The 23,553-nt window shown below is 42.6% G+C and overlaps 1 protein-coding gene across 2 annotated transcripts; it reads left to right on the top strand.

The window, feature by feature from the left end:
- The first annotated feature begins 6 nt into the window (after nt 1-6).
- Nucleotides 7-14,815, top strand: RP9 (retinitis pigmentosa 9 (autosomal dominant)). Of its 2 annotated transcripts, XM_011950129.1 has the most exons (7): nt 7-50; nt 8,714-8,744; nt 9,832-9,961; nt 11,902-11,993; nt 12,761-12,822; nt 14,180-14,259; nt 14,330-14,815. In XM_011950129.1, exons 3-7 carry the CDS (start codon nt 9,928-9,930, stop codon nt 14,461-14,463), a joined length of 402 nt encoding a protein of 133 aa, XP_011805519.1. In that variant the 5' UTR covers nt 7-50; nt 8,714-8,744; nt 9,832-9,927; the 3' UTR covers nt 14,464-14,815. The 2 variants fall into 2 exon arrangements, with proteins under 2 accessions (XP_011805519.1, XP_011805518.1); XM_011950128.1 differs by lacking the exon at nt 7-50 and adding an exon at nt 8,389-8,568 and having other exon boundaries at nt 14,180-14,815.
- The last annotated feature ends 8,738 nt before the right edge of the window (nt 14,816-23,553 follow it).

The following is a 23,553-nucleotide window of genomic DNA, read 5'->3' as shown; positions in this document are numbered from 1 at the left end:
CGGCGGCACGACGCGCAGCAGCTGCAACAGCTCAAGCACCTGGAGTCCTTGTGAGTCCCGAGCTGCCGTCCGCGCGCGGCCCGTCTTCTCAAACCAGGGGCCGGGGGCGCGGGACGCGGTGGTGGGCCCTAGGCCGGGTCCTCCGAGCCCCCCCACCCCAGCCCGAGCAGGCACGGGGGCCGGGCCCGGCAGGAGCCTAGTGCGGGCGACCGATGTCGGGCGCCGCCGTCAAGGACTTCAAGTCCGTCCTCCTGATGGGGAACGAGGGGAGTTCAGGGAGCCAACTGCCGCTCGGCACCAAGCAGAATCTGAGTTGGGAGGCCCTGCGATTCCCTAGTTCCAGGGAGTTCCAGGACACTCCAGATGACCCAGGAGAGTGTGGTATAAAGAAGATTCAAATGTAGGGGAGGGAAATATGGTTTCCCTCTACCTTTCTAAGTTCTTCAGCTGGACCACAAGTTAAATTGTCATAAGACAGGTTAACAGGAGAAAAACTGTTTTAATTATGTACCGATGCACTGGAGGGCCACAAAAGTGGGAGACTGAAAGAAGGGCCAGGGAATAGGGGCGTGGGCCTTTTGGGGCGTGGTGCGGACGTTATGGAAGGGTGAGGGGGGAGATGTATGGTGAACAAACGTTGCTTTGTTATCCCAATGAGGCCCTCGGGCGATACAAGTTGCCTGCAAGCAGCTCTGTTCCTGACACAGAAACATTTACTACAGAAAATTTCCTTTATAGGTGTAAATTTCTCTTTACAACAGGAAGAGTCGAAAAATAATAAGAACAAAAGGAAAAAAAGCAGAGTCATACTTTATTTTAGGCAGTTGAGGGGTAGCTGAATAAGTTATCCCGTGTTGTTTGATTCTATTACTTATAACTCAAAGTCATCAATATGCCGGAGTGGCATGTTTGAGGATGGTGTATTCTTGTCGTTTGTAGTCATTTGTCAGGGTGGCTTTTCCTAAATTCTAACACAAACCTCGGGTGGAAAGTTCAGTCAGCAACTCTTTCAGTTCTTGTCCGTGATTCTATAGTTAGCTGCATAAAACAACCTTTTCTGAGTGTGGCATTCACTCAGTTATTCAAGAATTCGTTTCTGTTTTAGGCACTCCTAGTTACTCCTAGTTACTCCTAGTTAACTGTTTTAGGCACTCCTAGTTACTCCTAGTTAAGTAGGTGTTAAATTAAGTACAGCCTAAAGCTGCCTCCTTGAATATTTTAAGTTTAGCCTAAAAGTTTCTCTATACTTAGTGAACTGTAACCTAAGTGGATGTGTAAACAGACTGAAACCTACTGTTCTAAGTACCTGAGTCTCAGACAGTCACAGCAGCTGATTTTCAGGCCGTCACAGGTGGTCAACCTTTGAAACCCTGTTCAAATAAGGCAGACGCCAGGCTGTATGGAATCCAGCTATTTCTCTACCTCACTTTGTTTTGCTGTACGTCACTTTCCTTTTCCTGTCCATAAATGTTATCCCACCAGGTGGCAGCCTCAGAGTTGCTCTGGACCTATTCTGGTTCTGGGGGTGCCCGCTTTGAAAACAGTTTTTTGATCAAGTAAAGTTTAATTTGTCTACTTTTTTAAAAACATAATTCATATAAGGAAAGACCCTCAAAGAGTTAAAATCCTTTATAATTAACCTTCTAGGAGGTTTGATGTGAGATAAATTCCTATGTTGGGACCTGGCCTGCTCTTTCCAGCGTGGCCCGCTCTGAACTTTTCCCCTTAGCAGGGCAGGGGTTGCATGATAGACTCTGCATTGTGCACATCCACGTTACAGGGCAGTCCTGACACTTTCAGGTCACTATGTGGTGCTCGTGGTCTCCCAGGGAAGTCAGGTGTTCAAAGGTCTTGCCCTAGCATAAGCACCAGAATGCCTGGCCCTGCCCAGCCCTCAATGTATGTTAATTCCACTTATTTGTAGCTCAGAGAGCTTTTTCACAGATGAGAGAGATTATAACCTACTTTTACAGATGAACAAACGGAGGAACAGTGGTTAAGTCATGTGATCAACCATACATTGACCAGCTAACCAGCAAATCTAGAGCTGAACTCAGGTGTCTGACTGACTGGTGGGATTTTTCCAGTTTCTGAGATTTAAAACTGAATGAGCTGTTGAGAGATTTGCTTTGGCTAGCTCAGAATCTTGTTTGAACTTTAAATTGTATTTATACCAGAGTAATATGTAGTTTTAAAATTCAAATAGTACTAAAAATGCTACCAAAAACTAGCAATAGGCTGCCCGACTCATCAGTAACCACTCATATTCCCTGTGTCCCTCTTCCGCCTCCCAAACCGGGCTTCTCTGTATAAACTTTTAGGTTTTACTGCTGGGATTTAACTGTATATTTATTTATATATTATTTTTTACTTTTATTTTTATTTTTGAGACAGAGTCTCGCTCTGTCGCCCAGGCTGGAGTGCAGTGGTGCAGTCTTGGCTCACTGCAACCTCCACTTATTGGGTTCAGGTAATTCTCCTGCCTCAGGTTCCCAAGTACCTGGGACTACAGGCGCGCATCACATGCCCAGCTAATTTTTGTGTTTTTAGTAGAGATGGAGATTCACCATTAGCCAGGATGGTCTCGATCTCTTGACATAGTGATCTGCCCACCTCAGCCTCCCAAAGTGCTGGGATTACAGGGCACCCACCAACTGTATATTCCTAAATTGCATATTTATACTGTTTACATCAATTCAACATCTTAGACATACCTATTAACTTCTTGTCGTAGTAAGGATTTAGTTCTTTACCTACCCTTCTTGTTTATAATCTTCCAGTATAGATCTATCATAGCAGTTTTTGCTAAACAAATGCTTAGTATTAACATTATTATAACTAGGCTGGGCTCTGTGGCTCACGCCTATAATCCCACCACTTTGGGAGGTAGAGGTGGGAAGATCGCTTGAGGCCAGAAGTTCTAGACCAGCCTGGGCAACATTTATAGACCTTATCTCTGCAAAAAAGAAAAGAAAATAAATTAACCAGGTGTGGTGGTACATGCCTGTGGTTCCAGCTACTTGGGAGGCTGAAGTGGGAAGATCTGCTTGAGCCTGGGGGGTTGAGGCTGCAGGGAGCCCTGGTTGCACCACTGCACTCCAGCCTGGGCAACAGAGTGATATCCTGTCTCAAAAGCAAAAGCAAACAAAAAATACAGTAATGTAACTATGAATTATTACTCACTTTTGAGCCGAGTAGTGTTCTCTGATTTATTTTGCTTTCTATATTATTGTTAACTTTTAAGTAGTTAATAAGAGTCTGTTTTTCACTTGCTTAATTTTCTACCGCTGTTTTTCTCCCAACGTCTCCAAAATCTGAGTACCATAAAGGTGAAAAGTTATCTTTCCTTACCTATCATAGGAGTCACAGCGGATACTCCTATGACAAAAGATAGGTCAACAAGAGAAAAGCATAACAAATATATTTAATCACAGTTTTATGTGACATGGGAACGTTGAGAAAGGAAGCCCCAGAGACCCAGAGGAAACTATTTTTATGCTTAGTTTGGATGAAGAATGTATAGCAGTGTAGACATATAATTGGACAAAAAAGGGTATAATACAGTGGTAATAGGGAAAAGCCCAGCAAGGCCTGTCTATTCAGATTTTTCAGGCCTCTGTGTACGATTACTTCCTCCCAGGTATGGGGCAGGACCCTTTCTGGAACGAGGGGTCCTGATCTATCAAACAAGGTACGTCAGCTAATTTTTTTATGGCCAGCTCCGATGCAGAAAGGCAAGGAAATGTTAGGGTAATATTTGTAGGAGTTTATTATTATTGTTTTAAATATTAAAAGAAAAAAAGTCCCACTGAGATTTTATCTTTTAAAAAAAATATTAAAGTTATTTGTAGGTCTTCTGGCTTGCTTTTTGGGAGACTTGTTCTAGTTTTTATGGCCCATGTATGGAAAAGAGGAATTCTGGCCTCTCTGACTGCTTTGGGGAAGAAAGAAGGGCAGGAGACAGGAGGGCAAGAGAAGGTCAGAGAGCAACTTTCTTCTGAGGCCTTCTCTAATCTCATTTAGTTCAAAGTATTCAGCATGCCAAAGCACCATACTTTGGGGTATCATTTTCTGAGCCCCAGTAGTACTTTTTCCACACATAACTACATATCAGGTAATTAATCAGTTCATTTTTTACCTAGAGTCTTCATTCTGTTGTCCTTCAGTACAATGGTTACTTTTTAAACCTGGTCTGGCAGTGGTCCTAGAGCATCCTTTCCCACTCTCCTATCTTGCATCTCATTCCTGGATTCCATGTCTTCCTCTTTATATGTTTACTCTCACATTTTACCAAAGCCAATTCTGCAACTTCCTATGAAAGAGTGCATTGGAGGTAAATTTTTTGACACCTTGCATATCTGAAGATGTCTTTATTCTATCCTAAAACTTGGTACATAATTTGACTAGGTATAAAATTATAGGTCAAAAATTATTTTGGGGCTGGGCATGGTGGCTCACACCTGTAATCCCAACACTTTGGGAGGCCAAGGAAGGAGGATCTTTTGAAGCCAAGAGTTCAAGACCAGCCTGGGCAATAATATGAGACCCTGTCTCTACAGAAATTTAAAAATTAGCCAGGCACAATGATATGGACCTGTAGTCCCAGCTACTCGGGAGACTGCGGCAGGAGGAAAATAGTAACAACAATTTTCACTCAGTTTTGGTGATAGTACATCACTATCTTTTAGCTTCCAAAACTGCTAAGGAGTTTGATGCCATTCTGACTCCCTTTCTTTTATGTTACGTATTCAAGTTCACCTCACCCTTAAATATTAAGAAACTATTTATTGCTGCCATCCTGAAGTTTCATGATGTCAGTCTTTTCCAATTGACTTTTTTTTTTAACTTTTTATTTTAGGTTCAGGGGTACCTGTGTAGGTTTATTATATTTATTTCATCACCCAGGTAGTAAGCCTAGTACCCAATAGTTATTTTTTCTGGTGCTCACCCTCCACCCTCAAGAAGGCCCCAGTGTGTGTTGTTCCCCAGTGCAGTTGACCCTTTTTTCTTGACATGTCATAAATGCATTGACCACATACATCAATTTCTGTCTTATTTCCTCTCCTCAATTTTGTTTTTTCCTTCTGTTGATTTTCTGTTGCTCTGTCTCTTCTGTTTGTATTTTCATTGTACTTTGTAGAGGTATCTTTTTCTCTACTAAACATATTTTTTAATTGTTATATTTCTATTTTTTTATAATTGTTATATTTCTAAATCAAAAAGCTTTTTCTCATTCTGCCAGTTTTTTTTTTTATAGCATCCTGTTCTTGTTTCATAAGTGAAATATCTTCACTCATCTATGAGGATACTCATTCATTTTTCTTTTGTGTTGTCTTTTGTTCCCTACATTGCCTCTATTTCTTGTTTGCCTTTTCGATTTCTGTCTTCCATTTAGTAATTTTTTTCTTTCTCTAATGTCTGAGTATCCTTGAATCTCAACCATATTTTGTTTTGTTTTGTGTTTTTTAGAGACAAGGTCTCGTTCTGTCACCCAAGCTGGAGCACAATGGCATGATCATAACTCACTGCAGCCTTGACTTCCTGGGCTCAACTTAGCCCCCCTGAATCAGCCTGCAGAGTAGCTGGGACTGCAGGTGCACACCACGACACCTAACTAGTTTTTTTACACTTTTTTTTTAGAGATGGAATCTTACTATGTTGCCCAGGCTGGTCTCGAACTCCTGGCTTCAATGAATCCTCTCACTTCAGCCTCCCAAAGTGCTGGGATTATAGGCATGAGCCACTGCTCTGGCCTCAACTCATTTAAGAGTAGGTGCTATACCGCTCTTGTCAAGAGCAGCTGTGTGGGGGAGAGAAAAAAGAAAGAAGGTGTTGTTTGTTGATCAAATAGCTTCATGATAGAGCGCTCATGCTGCAGGGTACCCTTTTTATCAAGAGACTTTCAAATGTCAGTAGTTGGAGATTTTTTTCTAGGGCTCCTAAGTTCCTCTAGAGAAGGGTCTTGAGTCTTCTGCCTGGGGGCCAGGGATCTCTGCCTGGCTGCCAGTGTTGCTGAGTTGAGGAGGCTAACCCTGCAGGCTTCTTCAAGTGTTGGGCAGGCAGCCTCCTGGCTATAGGAAGGAAGCTGCATCTTTTGAAAACTGTTACTGCCTCCACCCCAAGAAGTCCATTGCGGTTTCCACTTTCCCAAATTTGTTAAAAACTTCCTCTGATGTTGCCTCCTTTTGGGATATCTTTATGGCCTTTTTATTTTTTCACTGTCATTTTTACAGTGTCTGGCGAAGGAGACAGATAAGCATGTTGGTCAGTTGGCCATGTTAAATGGGAAACCCCACAGTGCTGTTTTATAAATTGAATTCAAATCTTTTCATCCCTGATGTGATGGAGTCTCCTGAGTCTCCACCAGAGTTTTCCCTCAGTGACCCTGCCTGCCAGGCCCCTGAGGGCATCGGAGGCTTCCACCTGCTCCAGCACTCTCTGTCACTCAGTAGCTCCTGGGCTGCCAGGCATAGCAGAGTGGACCTTCTGGGTGTATGTGGCAGTTTCACCTCTGCCACACAGCCCCTTGGATGCAGCTGCAGGAACAGCTGTGTGGAATGGAGTACACTTGCATTAGGGACTCTTCTCAAAGAAAACCCATCTCAACAGTCAACAGAAAGAGTAATTTGAAACACTTAACAAAAGATTTCTTACTCTACACACACTTGAGAAGACGGCGTGTCTCCCCTCAGGTGTAACTAGTCGTCTTCCTACTCAGAGAAAGTACAGTGCAAATGACTAAGTAAGGCTTTTCAGATGGCACAAAGTAATGCACCTCGATCAACTTTTTTCTTTTTATCTTAAGAATTAACTGCAGCTGGACACAGTGGCTCATGTATACAATCCCAGTACTTTGGGAGGCCAAGACAGGAGGATTGCTTGAACCCAGGAGCTCGAGGCTGCAGTGAGCTGTGATTGTGCCACTGCACTCCAGCTTGGGTGACAGTGACTGCAGAGATAAATGCGTACCTCTTAACTGTCACACTGTAGAACCTAAACTGCACATAAAGATACTTCAGTTTTCTAATCTGTATTTAGGAGTTAAATACTACTTTGAGAAATATCTTTTTGAGTATACTACATTAATGAATTGTTCAGCCCTAGGAAACAGCATGAACCACCCTTGTTTAAACTTGTGAAAACACTTGTAGAATGGACTCTGGGAATGCCATTACTGATATTTCCAAATGTGCAATTGCATCACACTCATTTTCATCTTGACAAGAAGAGTTACTTTTTTTTTTCAGAATTTGGATATCAGTTTGGCCATATATTTTTTGCATAATGCTTGTGACTCAAACAGATTCATTTACTGGATTTTTGGATTTATAGACTTTACTGTCAAGCTCCTTCTAGTCTCTATGCATGAGGTGTAGCGTTAATGCTTCTAATGAATGGCTACAGATAAACTGCATCATCTTCACAAGTTGTGCAGATTTCTGTGGTTTTTGCTCCGTTAGGCCTATGTCATGCCACAGATTTTTGTTAGAAATATTTTAAGCATCTACTTTGGGAAAGCACTGTACCAGACTTACAAAGCTAATCCTGTTAATACACACTTGTTTACTATTTAATCTTCAGGGAACAGATCCAGGATTAGTAGTATTTCTCATCCATTGTCCATCAAGTTACTTTCTCCCACATCTTATAGAAGGGGAGAATGAATTTTTTTTTTTTTTTTTTTTTAAAGACAAAGTCTCACTCTGTCTCCCAGGCTGGAGTGCAATGGCGTGATCTCAGCTCACTGCAACTTCTGCCTCCCAGGTTCTTCTGCCTCAGCCTCCTGACTAGCTGGGATTACAGGCGTCCACCACCACACTCAGCTAATTTTTGTATATTTAGTAGAGACAGGGTTTCACCATGTTGGCCAGGCTGGTCTCAAAATCCTGACCTCAAGAGATCTGCCCGCCTCAGCCTCCCGAAGTGCTGGGATTACAGGCGCTAGCCACCACGCCCGACCGAATGAAAATTATTTCACTTTTCCCTTAGTCTATTCTTGACTCCCTTTTCCAATACTCATTGTCTTCTAAAGGTCCCTTAAACTATGCATAAGACAAGAGTCCGAATGAAGAAAACATTAAATCATTGTTTCTGTATGTTGCAGTTATTCTGAAGTATTAAAATGAGAGAGCCAGGTGTCATGGTGCCATGGTACACGACTGTAGTCCCAGCTACTCAGGAGGCTGAAGTGGGAGGATTGCTTGACGTCAGGGGTTTGAGACCAGCCTAGGCAATACAACAAGACCCTGTCTCGAAAAAAAAAAAAGTACTTCCCTAAAGGTTTAAAGGGTCAAGGGACAGACCTGAGCTAAAAATATTTGCAGATTACTCTTTTGGGAGGAGGTACAAATCGCTTTAGGAGCCCGAGAGTTGCTCTTTGAGTGCACAAACACCTTGCCTTCAGAATTTCCTTCCCATCTCGCTGCCTGTCCCATCTGGAGACATGCGTGCTCAGCATTCTGGGTCTCCTCTGGGTTCAGTTCCTGGATGGAAATAAGGAAGGCCTGGCCAATCTCAGATGGCGGGTGCCACCGAGCACAGGGAGGAGAAGCGTTCTGCTCTTCTCAGGTGATTGCTTGTCTGCAAATCAGTGATAAAAGCTTACTGTTGCTAAAATCTCTGATTAAAAATCCTACAGCCCCTTTTTTGCAGTAACTTGATGTGTTATGTTTACATTAACATAGTTGATAAGGTTTTGTTTTTTGTTTTCCAGTTATGAAAAACCTCCTCCTGGGCTTATCAAGGTTAGTGTGAAGTTTGTACTCTTAGTTATTCCACTAGACATACTTGTAGACTTAGTAACTTGTTATGAAAAATGATTGCATGATATTTAAATCTCCTTTTACCAAAAGCCTATTTCTTTCCTGCAGATGACTGAGGGGTCATAATTTTTAGTTCTGTCACAAGCCACTGCCTTTGCGGAAATTTCATCAGCCATGTTTCCCTTCCCCGAAGAACCAGTGCAGGCTCATGTGGATTCCTTGGCCTTGCCCCTCTTCTCTCTTGCTGGGGACGGCATCTCTATGCTCCTTTTCCTTGTCGGCCTCACCCAGCTCAGCCCCTCGGTCCATTCTGTGCCGGTTTCTTGAGCTCAGCAGCTCAGAGAGCAGTAAACTCTGAGGAGACCCGACAGCTCATCCAGTCCCACTCTCCGGTGCAGGCATCCCTCCTGCAGCTCCCTGGCCACAGCACCAGGGTGTGTGCGCACGAGGGAGACTTAGAGTGGCAGGCCACAGCAAAGAAAACTTGCTGTTTCATAACTCTCAATGAATAAATATTCTTTAAAAACATTAGTCTCTTGTAAATTTAATATTCATAGAAACTTGAAAGAAATCCAAGTTTAAAAACACATTAATTTTAAATGCAGTTATTGAGTGGCAAAAATGCACATCAGAGATACAGCATGCATGTGACTGTAAAATATGACAGGGCCTTCAGGGTATAATAAGCTATAACAGGCCATTTCTATTATTCCAGGAAGCCTGGTTTACTTTAATTCTACATTTTGAGGTAGTGAAACTTTTTTGTTTTTAATCTGAAATCTAATTTGGAGCTTACCGCTCATTGCTATATAAGGACAGATTTTTCTGCTTCACCAGTAACTTTTCTCTAAGAACAGCTACATTGTTTTTGGTATAATTATTTTGGTACATTTGTTTCTTGTTTTTTCAATCAGGTGTAACTTGTCTTTTTTTCTAGTTTTGAGAGGTAACTAAGATATTGTTGGCACCAGAAGCCCAGGAAAAAGCCAGGCGAGGATGGCTCCAAGGGGAGCAGGAGAGAATCCCAGCACTCTCTTGCCATGCTGTTTACACCTGTTCCCTTTTTTAGGAAGATGAGACTAAGCCAGAAGATTGCATACCAGATGTACCGGGCAATGAACACGCCAGGGAATTTCTGGCTCATGCACCAACTAAAGGACTTTGGATGCCACTGGGGAAAGAAGTCAAAGTGATGCAGTGTGAGTGTGGGAGAGTTTCCCTAATCCATGCAACTTACACGCCGAAAAGGGTGTTTACTTCTTTTATTTAACTTGTTCTCATCACAGCCCTCTTATAGCCAAGGCATGTTCTCCATCTTCTAGATGAGGAAGCATCCACCCCACCCCCTACCCCCGTGCCATGTGAAGACAAAGAAAGAGGGCTGTCATCTTAAGCCAGGAAGAAAGCTCTCACCACAAACCCACCTTGCTGGGACCCTGATCTCAGATTTCTGACCTACAGAATGAATGAGAACACCAGTTTCTTCTGTTGTTTAGGCCACTCAGTATACGGCATTTTGTTATGTCAGCCCGAGCTGACTAAGACACCATCGTTCTGCAAGTTCCCTTAGCCTCTCTCCTATGCTGGATCACCCATTTTCCTGTGTCTTGAGTCTTCTTTATTATTATATTCTCTCCTTATGGTATAACAAATCCTATGGCAGTTACCTTCAAAATGGGTTTATAGGAGATAAAAATGTCAAGACCTTTACTTTTCTGGAATTGTCTTTGACAGATTTTTAACTTTACCAGGATATTGAATTCTAATTTAAAAATCAGTTTCCTTAAGAATTTTGATGGGAATGCTTCATTGCCTTCATCATTTGTTAAGAGCACAGACAACATGCCTCAGAATTCATTATCTATCAGTTTTTCTTCTTTGGGTGGGTTATATTTTCCCAGAGAAGGATCCCACGTGGAGGGAAAGCCATGCTATGAGTGTTCTGGGAGCCGAGTGGAAGGAGTCTGGAAATGGGTCCATCTGCTTTTCATTCATTCGTGTGACCCTTTGTGGCACTGTAGCAGCTTCCTTCAGACCTACCTGATGTCTCCCTGTTCTCCCTGGCCAGAGACCCTCTGTTTTACCTTTTCCATACATTAAACAACCTTCTACCAGGGTCAGGGAAACAGGGTCTCACTCTGTCACCCAGGCTGGAGTACAGTGGTGCAATCACAGCTTTCTGCAGCCTCAGCCTCCCAGAATCAGGTGAGCTCACCTCAGCCTCCGAGATAGCCGGGACTACAGGTGTGCGCCACCAGGCTCAGCTAATTTTTTTGTATTTTTGTAGAGATAGGGTTTCACCATGTTGCCTAAGCTAGTCTCGAAGTCCTGGCCTCAAGCAGTCTGCCCGCCACTGCCTCCCGAAGTGCTAGGATTACAGGTATGGGCCACTGTGCCCAATCAACATTAACATTCTAAGAGAACTTGTGATTTTGTTTACTTATAATAAGTGACAGCTTTGAACAGACTCAACCTGAGAAAGCAGCTTTTATAGTGTCTAAAATAGTAAATGAGAAGCAGAGATACTTTATGAAAACATTTACTCTGAAAAATATACTGAGACACACTTTTAAAAAAATGTACCTTTTGGGCCGGGCGTGGTTGGTCACGCCTGTAATCCCAGCACTTTGGGAGGCCGAGGTGGGCGGATCACCTGAGGTTAAGAGTTCAAGACCAGCCTGGGCTACATGACAAAACCCCGTCTCTACTAAAAATACAGAAATTAGCCGGGTGTGGTGGTGCACACTTGAAATCCCAGTTACCCAGGAGGCTGAGACAGAAGAATATCTTGAACCCAGGAGGCAGAGGTTGCAGTGAGCCGAGATCACGCCAGCGACAGAGCAGGACTCTATCTCAAAAAAAAAAAAAAAAAAAACTTACCTTTTGAAGTAATTTTCCGTTGGATTGCTTCATAAATACTTGGTGATAGAATGTTATTTCTAAAGGTATAAGACTAAAGAATGCTTGGGAAAGCAGTTAGTTTACCTCTGTTTCTGGGATCTTACATGGCTTGTCCATAATTTTATTTTGTTTTAGAATTGGACCTTAATGAAGAAAAACTTGAATATATTCTGCTGATTCTTTATCTTGAGTAGGTGAAACTGTGTTATCTTACAGAAATATTTCTTTTTGTTTTTAGGCTGGCGTTGCAAACGGTATGGTCACCGAACGGGCGACAAAGAATGCCCTTTCTTTATCAAAGGCAACCAGAAGTTAGAGCAGTTCAGAGTGGTAAGTAAAGTCCCAGAGTGTCAATTTACATTTATCAGAAATAGTGAAAATCAGTGAAGCAGAAAGTCACCAGTGAACTGAACGTTCACATAAAATACATTCCCAGAAGCCCTTTAACCAAAGTGTGTGATGCTAACTACATGCTTATAAAATTACATTTGTATGACAAATTAGCTCTTCAACAAAAAAAGGAATTCTTATTAAAGTGGTCTTTGCTTATAACTTGGAAGAGTGATTGTTTTTTTTCTGAAACAGACATTATCTATTCAACCCCCCTTTTTAAAATTTACTATGTAAAACGTCATGTTTCATAACTAAAATCAGGGATTTAATTTCCCAGTCTTTAAAGAGTACATGTCTTTAAATTGTAAGATTAAAGTGTCCATATATTTTTTCTTTAGACGACAGTTACTTCCTTCCTAAGATTAAAGTGTCCATATATTTTTTCTTTAGACGACAGTTACTTCCTGTATTTTTCGTTTGTTTGGTTTTGAGGTGGCAGTGTTACAGCTCTGTGACTGCTCCTGCAGAGCAGGGCTACCCCAAAGACAGTGTGCTGAGAGTAGCCATTTCCTGTATTTTTCTAATTGGAAAATCCTTTTTTTAGCTTAAATGAGTTTTCAGTGATGTGACCTAGAACATGTTGAACATGCAGCTACATCAAACAGAAAAAAAAATGAGCTGGTTTTCATAACATAAGCATTTCATTGTATTTAACTTGTGGTCCATGAAGCCTAACCAAACCTTAACCTTCTCTGACGCTTAAGGCACATGAAGATCCCATGTATGACATCATACGAGACAATAAACGACATGAAAAGGACGTAAGGTGAGGTCATCCTGATGATAACAATATCCTCTTAAAGTTTTAAAATTATATAAAGTTGGAGAAAACCACTCTAGTGTTAGAGGAATGGTGCAGTAAACATGGTACTTCAATTGTGAAAATATGTGGAGTGCAGGAGTCATGGCTGAAAAGGCCAGTGTTGGGAATAAGCAGGCCAGCCTTCTCCTTGGGTTAGCTTAAAGCCGTGGGCTTGATCCGGCTCTCTGTCCACTGCAGTTGATGTTGGCAACCCATGTGCCGTCTACTTGTACAGTACAATTGATACTTTCATATGATTCAGTTTATCTTCTCCAAAGTCTTTAGGGATCTGAGCTTTTGTTAAAAATTATACTTAGGCCAGGCTCAGTGGCTCACATCTGTAATCCTAACACTTTGGGAGGTCGAGGCCAGCGGATCGCTGAAGTCCAGGCGTTTGAGACCAGCCTGGGCCATATGGCAAAAACCCCATCTTTACAAAAAAATTTAAAAATAAAAATTAGCCAGGTGTGGCAGCATGCACCTGTAGTTCCAGCCACTCAGGAGGAAGTGGGAGGATCTACTTGACCCCAGGAGGTTGAGGTGGCAGTGAGCCATGATTGTACCACTGCACTCCAGCGTAGGTGACAGAGGAAGAGCCTATCTCTTAAAAAAAAAAAAAAAAAATTAGACATGATTAGAGAAAGGTGGAAAAAATTGGAGGGTTTTTTCAAATTGGTGGCATGATAACTGTTAAAGATGTAGATTAAAAAACTGAGCAGTAGGGGAATGGTTTAGTAAAGTATGCGTCTGTTAGAAATTACAATTGTAGGCCGGGCGCAGTGGCTCAAGCCTGTAATCCCAGCACTTTGGGAGGCCGAGGCGGGCAGATCACGAGGTCAGGAGATCAAGACCATCCTGGCTCACACGGTGAAACCCCGTCTCTACTAAAAAATGCAAAAAAAATAGCCGGGCGAGGTGGCGGGAGCCTGTAGTCCCAGCTACTCGGGAGGCTGAGGCGGGAGAATGGCGTGAACCTGGGAGGCGGAGCTTGCAGTGAGCCAAGATTGCGCCACTGCACTCCAGCCCAGGCGACAGAGCAAGACTCCGTCTCAAAAAAAAAAGAAATTACAATTGTAAGAACTGTGGAGACATGAGAAATGTCTAGGACAATAAAAATACAAAATGGCTTGTACACTGGTTACAGTCACGTAAAGTAGGCATTCAGGTGGAGAAGAATGGAGAAAACAGGTAAAAAGAAAAATACTGTCTTTGTGACATGGTTATTCATCTTCCTCCTATACTGCTTTTGAATGACATATTTAAGAAACTGTATAAGTTAAAGCTAAAACTCACTGTTCTTTGATCAATTTTGAATGTTTAGGATACAGCAGTTAAAACAGTTACTGGAGGATTCTACCTCAGATGAAGATGGGAGCAGCTCCAGTTCCTCTGAAGGTAAAGAGAAACACAAGAAAAAGAAGAAGAAAGAAAAGCATAAGAAAAGAAAAAAAGAAAAGAAAAAGAAGAAAAAACGGAAGCACAAATCTTCCAAGTCAAATGAGAGTTCTGACTCAGAGTGACAAGGATGTGACTTGTTCAACATTCTCTTCTCAAACACTGACGAAGGAACAGAGGAAGATGCAGTCAGAGAAAGTAGCAGGATAGAGATGCCGAGAGAGGAGGATACGTGGGTCACAGCAGTGAGCTCCCACCCGCCTTCCAGTGAGGATGTGACCCCAGGAGAGGGAGTGTCTCCTTCCACGTGCTAGCTCTGGACAGCCGCTGATTTTAGGTAGGAAAGTTTCTTTGGTGTTGTCCTCCCTGCTGGTCACATGAATTTACGATTCCTTTGAAATGTCTCCTGCAGGATGGCAGGACTGGGGGAGTCTCTGAGGTGTGTCTTCCATGCCTTCCCACAGCTTGTGCCCTCCACAGTGGGGACTCAGGTCCCACAGATATCAGGCTGGAGTCTTCTCTGTTGTTAAGAATAATAAAAGCTCATTATTTATTTTTTAAATGGAATATATTTATTTATGAATAATACATAAGTACAAATAATACATAATATAAATTTAAAAGGTACATAAAATTTAATCATGAAAACTCTTCTTTCTTCCTTTCTACTCCACTTACTTTCCCCAATGTCTACCAGTGGTACTAGTTTCTTGTGAATATTTTATATATCACAGGTAAGTACAGGGCTTTTCTTACACAAATGCTATCCACATACACTCACACATAGTTACATTTTAAACTTAGAAGTATGAACCTTACAGTGGTCAGTAGCTAAGGGGGGTTGGATCCAGGACCAACTCCCTCAGTCCCTCACAGATACCAAAATCTGTGGATGCCCAAGTCCCTTACATTAAATGGCGTGCTATTTGCCTGTTGCCTGCATACATCTTCCCATATACTGTAATTCATCTGTAGATTACTTATAACACCTAATACAATGTAAATAGTTGTTATAATGTATTGTTTAGGAAATAATGGCAAGAGAGAGCCTGTGCATGTTCCATAGAAACAGAACCATCCATTTTTTTTTTGAATATTTTCTATCTGTAGTTTGATGAATTCACGAATGTAGAACTTGCTGATAGGGTGGGCCCACTTTTTATATATCGAGTATATTTGGCTTTACTGCCATATCAGAATTGGACATTGATATTTACCTGACATGATTTGTTGATTGGGGGCTAGGGAGTTCTTAAAACAATGAAAAGCCTTGTATGGCTGCATTCTACTTCACTTGCTTTCTACTACCAAAGTCCCACAATTTGCACAGAGTGACTAAGAAAAAGTTTAGGAACATACAGGGATTTCCATACTGGGTCAGGTACCCACATCCCAAAATCTCTCTCCCTTTCTTTCTCTTCCTGTTGCCTGACCACAGCCCACCCGTGCCCTTGTAGCTGAGACTAGGCCACAGTAGAAGCATCTTAGGAGGCCAGGGTGTGTCAGTCTATGAAGCTGGATCTTGCTCATAGGCAAGTGTGTTTCTCTGTGGCCAACACTGGACTCTTGATGCTTTAGGCACTCAGTCAGGGTCCCAGAAACTCACTCCCATTTTTTGCCGCTTTTCCTGGGGTTTGGATTCCCTCCTTTTTAAGGAGCAGCCAAGCCAGGCCCAGACTGACACTTCTCCAGCTCTCAGCAGTCAGTGCTACTATTCTTGACCTTGGAATACAACCTGAGTGGGTTTTCACACAATCAAGAATGGGATGGCCAGGACTTATTATTTCTGAAAACTGTAAGGCCAGTGGATTCGGCCTTGCCTTACACTTACCCTTGTCATGCAGAACATAGGCCATCTGTCCTCTGCCATATGCTCAGCATTTCCCACCCAGGTACAGCCGGTCCTCTTTTTCCAGGAAGTGGCTACTGTCCCTCCGCAATCCCATTCATGATAAAAGCATTCTTACACAACACGAGAGATGCTGCATCGATAATTCTCAAGCCTTCGAGGCATCCAGATCAACTAAAGAGGCAGATTCCTGTGCTCCACTCAAAAACTACCAGAATTTTCCATTTCCTAGGTCTGGGGTGAATCTGGGAATCTACCTTGCTAACAAGTGATGCTGACACTGTTGGTTCAGGAACCCCACTTGGAGAACCTGTGCTCTAGATCTCTATCCTCTTACTGAAGCCTTCTTCCACTTCCTGCTTTAACTGGAATCCAGCTCTCCACCCCTACAGCCCTTGCAAGTGAATTGCTATCCCTTCTCTCTCACTGGTTTTCTCTGTCTTGTCTGTTTCTGGCCTAGATTCTGGGGAACATCACTTCAGCCTGTCATCTCCCCTGACCTGTGATCCTTTTGTCCAGCTCTCCCAAAAGAAAATTAAAATCTTTCACTTCTGCATATTGTAAATACAGACTGCACGGGGAAAACACATACCCATGTGGATTGATGCCCCCACAAATTCATCATCTCTAAACTCAAATATTTGAGAACTGACCCCAAAATGCTGACTAGCAAACCAACAGCTTGTTAAGTCATCTATTTAAACCTTCTTCATTCTCAGGCATTTCCTTCAGGTTCTGCATTTTCTACTCCTATCCAGGAAGACAATATCAGCCCTCAGACCTCCCCTCACTAATGCAGCCTACCATCTCACCATCGTGGTGTGCATGTTAGGCAAAATTCTAAAATGGCCCATGATCTCTCCCCCTAATCTTCAGTACTGTTAATAGGATGCATTTTACTCCTGTGACTGGATTATGTTACCACTACAAGGAGAGGGAGACCATCTGGGTGTTCCTAATCAAATCATGAGAGCCATATGGAACTCCAGAGTTGTCTATGGTTAATAATCAAAGAGGAAGTAAGAGAGTCCAAGCCTGTGAAAGATTCCACACATCATCACTGGCTTTAAAGTTGAAGGGGCCACATGGTGAGGGATGCACCGAACTCTCATCAAATGTTCCTCACTAACAGCCAGCAAAGAAATGGAGCTGTCAGTCCTACAGCCGAAAGTAACTGAATTCTGCCACCCTCAATGATTCTGGATGCATATTCTTCCCCAGAGCCTCCAGATGGAAGCCCACCTCTGTTGACACCTTGGGTTGGGGCTTGTGAGATGCAAGGTCGAGAGCCCAGTTGAGCCTGCTCAGGCTTCTGACCTACACCACCATGAGGTAATCAGTGGTGGTGGTTTTGACCTTTTACTTTTGTGGGAAAGTGTTAATGCAGCAACAAACTGATCCAGAAGTTTAATGAGCTTTCCCTCCTCCTCTCAGGCCAGTCCATCACCTGTGCTCTGGACCCCACCATCAGCCAGCAGTAGGGGGCAGTAGCTGGAGCACTGGCCCTGCATCCAGACTGCCTGGCTTTGAATCCCAGCTTGCTAGCTGTGGAGTTGCTCCACCTCTCTGTGCCTCCATGTCCTTTACTGATCATATCTACCTCCTAGACTCATGAGAATAAGGGGACTTGATATGCATAAAGCATTTAGAGCAGGGTGTGGCACATCTCAACTCTAAATGAATGTTACCTGATCCTGATGCTACTGGTATTGCTGTCACCATCATCTGATCCTTGGGGAGCTTCCTCCTTTATCCCATGTCACTCACGTCTTGAAACTCTTCCTTTCTATTGTGATCTTGCCAACAGTATTTAAAAACTTTTAAAATTATAAAATACATGCACATAAAGAGTTCACAATTCTGAGCCATTCAAGAATAAAAAGTGAAAGAAGAGTCTACTTATGATGCTTTGATACAGCACTCCAGATCCTGATCAAAATGCATCAGCAAACACAGATGAACAGGAAGGGTTTTGAATTGTTAGTTTCACATAACAGATAAACACCAGGAATGGTGTTCTGTGACCCCATTTCACTCTATGTTGGTAATCTTACTGCTCACAACAAGCTTCAGGCGGCTACAAAATCCCTCAGTTTGAATGTGTCATGATTCATTTAACCATTAATCTATTTATCACAATTCATTTGTCTCCTATTTCTCATTCCTACAAGTAAGACTGAAAAGAAAATCTTGGGTAAATATCTCGTGTACATGTGCAAGTATTTCAATAGGATAGTTTCATAATAAGACAATTGCGTATTTTAATTGTTACATATACTACCAAATGAGTCAATGCTGTGGTTTGATTATGTCTCCCAGAATTCATATGTTGGAAACTTAATTCCTAGTGCAAAAATATTAAGAGGTGGGGCCTTAAATAAATGATTATGCCATGAGAGCTCTGTCCTAACAAATGACTTAGTGCTATTATCTCGTGAGTGGGTTACTTATCTCTAGTGGGCTTGTTATAAAGTGGCCCTTTGTTCCACATGCTCACAATTCCATGCTTTCTTTTTTTTGAGACGGAGTCTCCCTCTGTCACCCAGGCTGGAATACAGTGGCGTGATCTCGGCTCACTGCAATCTCCACCTCCCAGGTTCAAGCAATTCTCCTGCCTCAGCCTCCTGAGTAGCTGGGATTACAGGCGTGCACCACCACGCCTGGCTAATTTTTATATTTTTAGTAGAGACGGGGTTTCACCATGTTGGTCAGGCTGGTCTCAAATTCCTGACCTCGTAATCCATCCGCCTCAGCCTCCCAAAGTGCTGGTATTACAGGCGTGAGCCACCGTGCCTGGCCTCTCTCCCTTTAAAAGCAGTCCTGTCTTGGCCAGGCACATTGGCTCATGCTTGTAATCCCAACACTTTGGGAGGCCAAGGTGGGTGGATCACTTGAGGTCAGGAGATCAAAACCAGCCTGACCAACATGGTGAAACCCCGTCTCTACAGAAAACATAAAAATTAGCCAGGCGTGGTGGTGGGCACCTGTAATCTCAGCTAGTCGGGAGGCTGAGGCAGGAGAATTGCTTGAACTCAGAGGTGGAGGTTGCAGAGAGTCAAGATTGTTCCATTGCACTCCAGCCTGGGTGACAGAGTAAGACACTGTCTAAAAAAAAAAAAAAAAAAAAAACACCATTTCTATTAATTAGGGCTGCACTCTCATCACCTCATTTAACCTTAATTACCTCTTTAAAGGCCGTAGCTCCAAATATACCTTGGGGGTTGGGACTTCAACAAATGAATTTGGGAGAAATACAATTCAGTCCATAACACACCTGGTGCCACCAAAAGAGCTCTTGCAAGGACCATCATTACCTCATTGTTATCAGATCTACCAGATCCTCTCTAGTCCTTTCTTTGATTTGTTTGGCCTTTGACTTTTTGGGACACTTTTTCTTGAAAGATCCTCAACATTGGATTTCATGGTTCCTCTCTTCCAGGTTCTCCACCTAACTACTTCAGTGGCTGCTCCTTCCTAGTCTCCCTTATAAGTCTTGGCCTCCATCCTTTAAATATCAATGTTTCTCACAGTTCTGGCCTAGGCCTTCTATGCACTCTTCTGTGATCTCATCCATTTTCATGGCTTCAAATATCATCAATATTCTGATGACACCAGCCCAGAACTCCCTCAAGCCCTGAGTGTATCCACTTAGATGTCCCATGGGGACCACACCATCTACCCCCTTACAAACATATTACCCTCAGCATCTTTTCATCTAACAGCCACCTCAGTGCCTAAGTCAGAAACCTACTGTAGGCTCCCAGAGGGGGTCAGGTGCCCCTCCCCTGTGCTTCAATACCCAGAATAGCCAGCACACTAGTGCAAACGTTTCCTTGCCTCGCTGCCCACAAGTCTTTTTTTTTTTTTTTTTTTTTTTGGAGACAGAGTCTAGCTCTGTCGCCCAGGCTGGAGTGCAGTGGTGCGATCTCGGCTCACTGCAAGCTCCGCCTCCCGGGTTTACGCCATTCTCCTGCCTCAGCCTCCCGAGTAGCTGGGACTACAGGCGCCCGCCATCTAGCCCGGCTAGTTTTTTGTATTTTTTAGTAGAGACGGGGTTTCACCGTGTAGCTCAGGATGGTCTCGATCTCCTGACCTCGTGACCCACCCGTCTCGGCCTCCCAAAGTGCTGGGATTACAGGCTTGAGCCACCGCGCCCGGCCAGCCCACAAGTCTTGAAGCTTCTTGAGGATATAGATTATTCTACGTGTTGTATGCTAAGCTTCTAACACAATGCATAACACATAGCGGTTTTCAGTACAAAGTTATTGCATGTATACAGAAATGGTCCAGTTGGAACACGACTTCGAAGCAGTAGTGGATGCTATGTTGCCCCACCCTTATCTAACCCCACCCCACTCCCACTTTAGCATGCAAGTGTTTACTCTCCCAACAACCAACAGTTTGCACTCACTTCCCATTTCTACAAATTGCCCATGCCCGAAGAGGAAGAGGGATGCCTCCCCACCAAGGTCACGCTCCCCTTTCAAGGGCATCCTACATCTCAATGACGAGGCAACAGAGAGGTATAAAATGTGCCCGGCCTAGCAAGTTAATTTTAAAGGCAAAATATACAACAGAAGAAACTAAGCCATTTTTTAAAATTATCATTATTATTATTATTATTATTGAGACAGAGTCTCACTCTGTTGCCAGGCTGGAGTGCAATGACGATCTTGGCTCACTGCAACCTCCGTCTGCTGGGTTCCAGCAATTCTCCTGCCTCAGCCTCCCAAGTAGCTGGAACTACTGGTGCGTGCTACCGTGCCTGGCTAATTTTTGGATTTTTAGTAGAGACGGCGTTTCGCTGTGTTGGCCAGGATGGTCTAGATCTCCTGACCTCGTGATCCACCCACCTCGCCCTCCCAAAGTGCTGGGATTATAGGCATAAGCCACTACACCCGGCCTAAAACTAGTTAGACATTTTAGGACATTCTTCTAACTGATTTTGGATTAAATGATCAAAACTCAAATCACAGACTACACAGAAATTAATGTAGCATTAATGGAAATGCTACACACATCGTGGCATGCAGTGTGAAAAAATTATTTTCTTCAGAGTTTTCTTCAGAGAAAAAGTTATAACTTTTAAATGTATTTACTAGGACACAATAATGATTGATAATAAATGATGTGAACTTTAAACACAGAAAAACAACAAAAGTGCACCGAAAGAAAAACTAAGGACATAAAAATATAAGCAGAGGTTAAATGGAGAACAACCTTCATAAATATAATAAATAAAACCACAAGCTGGTTTTTTGAAAAATCCAAAACGGAATTACCTTGTTATGGACTAACGCAGCTGGCAACTTTCAGTTGAAGCCAACGTTCATTTACCACTTTGAAAATCCTGAGGCCGGCCGGGCGTGGTGGCTCAAGCCTGTAATCCCAGCACTTTGGGAGGTCGAGACGGGCAGATCACGAGGTCAGGAGTTCGAGACCATCCTGGCTAACACGGTGAAACCCCGTCTCTACTAAAAAATACAAAAAACTAGCCAGGCGAGGTGGCGGACGCCTGTAGTGCCAGCTGCTCGGGAGGCTGAGGCAGGAGAATGGCGTGAACTCGGGAGGCAGAGCTTGCAGTGAGCTGAGATCTGGCCACTGCACTCCAGCCTGGGCGACAGAGCGAGACTCCATCTCAAAAAAAAAGAAAAGAAAATCCTGAGGCCTTTTTTCAGAATTATGCTAAATCTACTCTGCCTCTACTCTACAAATGGAACAACAAAGTCCGGATGACAGCACATCTGTCACAGCATGATTTACTGAATATTTTAAATCCACTCTTGAGACCTACTTCTCAGAAAAAAGATTCCTTTCAAAATATTATTGCTCATTGACAATGCAGCTGGTCACCCAAGAGCTCTGATAGAGATGGACAAGGAGATTAAGGTTGCAGGAAAGCAGTCTGGATCAACGAGTTATTTCAACTTTCAAGTCTTATTATTTAAGAAATATATTTCGTAAGGCTTATAGCTGTCATAGATAGTGATTCCTCTGATGGATTTGGGTAAATTGAAAACCTTCTGGAAAGGATTCACCGTTCTAGATGCCATTAAGGATATTTGCGATTCATGGATGGAGGTCAAAATACTAACATCAATAAGAGATGGGAAGCAGTTGATTCCAACTTATTTTCTACTTTATCTGTTATTTTCTTAGAATGCTTTCTTCTCATATAACATTAAAAATGATTCCAACCCTCATGGATGACTCTGAGGGGTCCAAGACTTCAGCAGGGGAAGTCACTGCAGATGTGATGGAAACAGCAAGAGAACTAGAATTAGAAGTGGAGCCTGAAGACGTGACTGAATTGCTGCAATTGCATGATAAAACTTGAACGGATGAGGAGTTGCTTCTTATGGATAAGCAAAGAGAGTGATTTCTTGAGATGGAATCTACTCCTGGTGAACATGCTGTGAACATTGCTGAAATGAAAACAAAGGATTCAGAATATGACATAAACTTCGTTGATAAAGCGTGGCAGGGTTTGAGAGGACTGACTCCAATTTTGAAAGTAGTTCTACTGTGGGTAAAATGCTATCAAACAGTATTGTATGCTACAGAGAAATTTTTCACGAAAGATAGAGTCAATCAATGTGGCAAACTTCATTGTTGTCTTATTTTAAGAAATTGCCACAGCCACCTAATCAGTCAGAAGCCATCACCATTGAAGCAAGACCTTCTACCAGCAGAAAGATTACAACTCTAACGTACATGTCAGGATAAACATTATCCAAAAAACAAAAGATAATTAGTGTTGGCAAGAATGTCGAGAAATTGAAATCCTTGCACAGGTGGAATTACAAATGATGCAGCTGCTATGGAATACAGGATGGAAGTTCACCAAAAAAATCTTTAAAAAATTAAAAGTAGAACTACCATAAAATCCAGTAATCCCACTTCTGGGTATTTAGCCCAAAGAGTTGAAATCAAAATCTCAACAAGATACTAGCACTCTCATGTTCACTGCAGTGGTATTCATAGTAGTCAAGATGTGGAAACCAACTAAATGTCCATCAACAGATGAATAATGAGAACACAGCATACATAAGCAATGGAATATTGTTCAGCCTAAATAAAGAAGGAAATTCTTCAATGTGAGACAGCATGGATGAACCTGAAGGGCATTATGCTAACCGAAATAAGCCAATCCCACAAGATATATAATGCACAATTCCACTTATATGAGGTATCTAAAATAGACAACCTCATAGAGTCAAAGAGTGGAATGGTGTCACCAGGAGCTAGAATGAGGGGAAATGGGGAGTTACTAATCAACAGGCTTAAAGTTTCAGTTAAGCCAGATGAGTAAGTTCAAGAGATCGACTGTGGAATGTTGCATCTATAGTCCACAACACAGTATTGCACAGTTAAAAAATTGTTAAGAGAGTAGATCACATGTTAAGCGTTCTTACCACAAATTTTAAAATGCATGTAGTTATTAATAAGGA

The sequence above is a fragment of the Colobus angolensis genome, unplaced genomic scaffold (genome assembly GCF_000951035.1).
Source record: "Colobus angolensis palliatus isolate OR3802 unplaced genomic scaffold, Cang.pa_1.0 Scaffold302, whole genome shotgun sequence".
Lineage (NCBI taxonomy): Eukaryota > Metazoa > Chordata > Mammalia > Primates > Cercopithecidae > Colobus > Colobus angolensis.
This window is presented reverse-complemented; position numbering and strand designations above follow the sequence as displayed.

Coding starts and splice junctions, on each gene's coding strand:
- RP9 (XM_011950128.1), top strand. CDS start 8,519: ATGGCGGGTGCCACCGAGCACAGGGAGGAGAAGCGTTCTGCTCTTCTC. Junction 8,745..9,831: donor CTCCTCCTGGGCTTATCAAG/GTTAGTGTGAAG, acceptor TCCCTTTTTTAG/GAAGATGAGACTAAGCCAGA. Junction 9,962..11,901: donor AGAAGTCAAAGTGATGCAGT/GTGAGTGTGGGA, acceptor TTTTGTTTTTAG/GCTGGCGTTGCAAACGGTAT.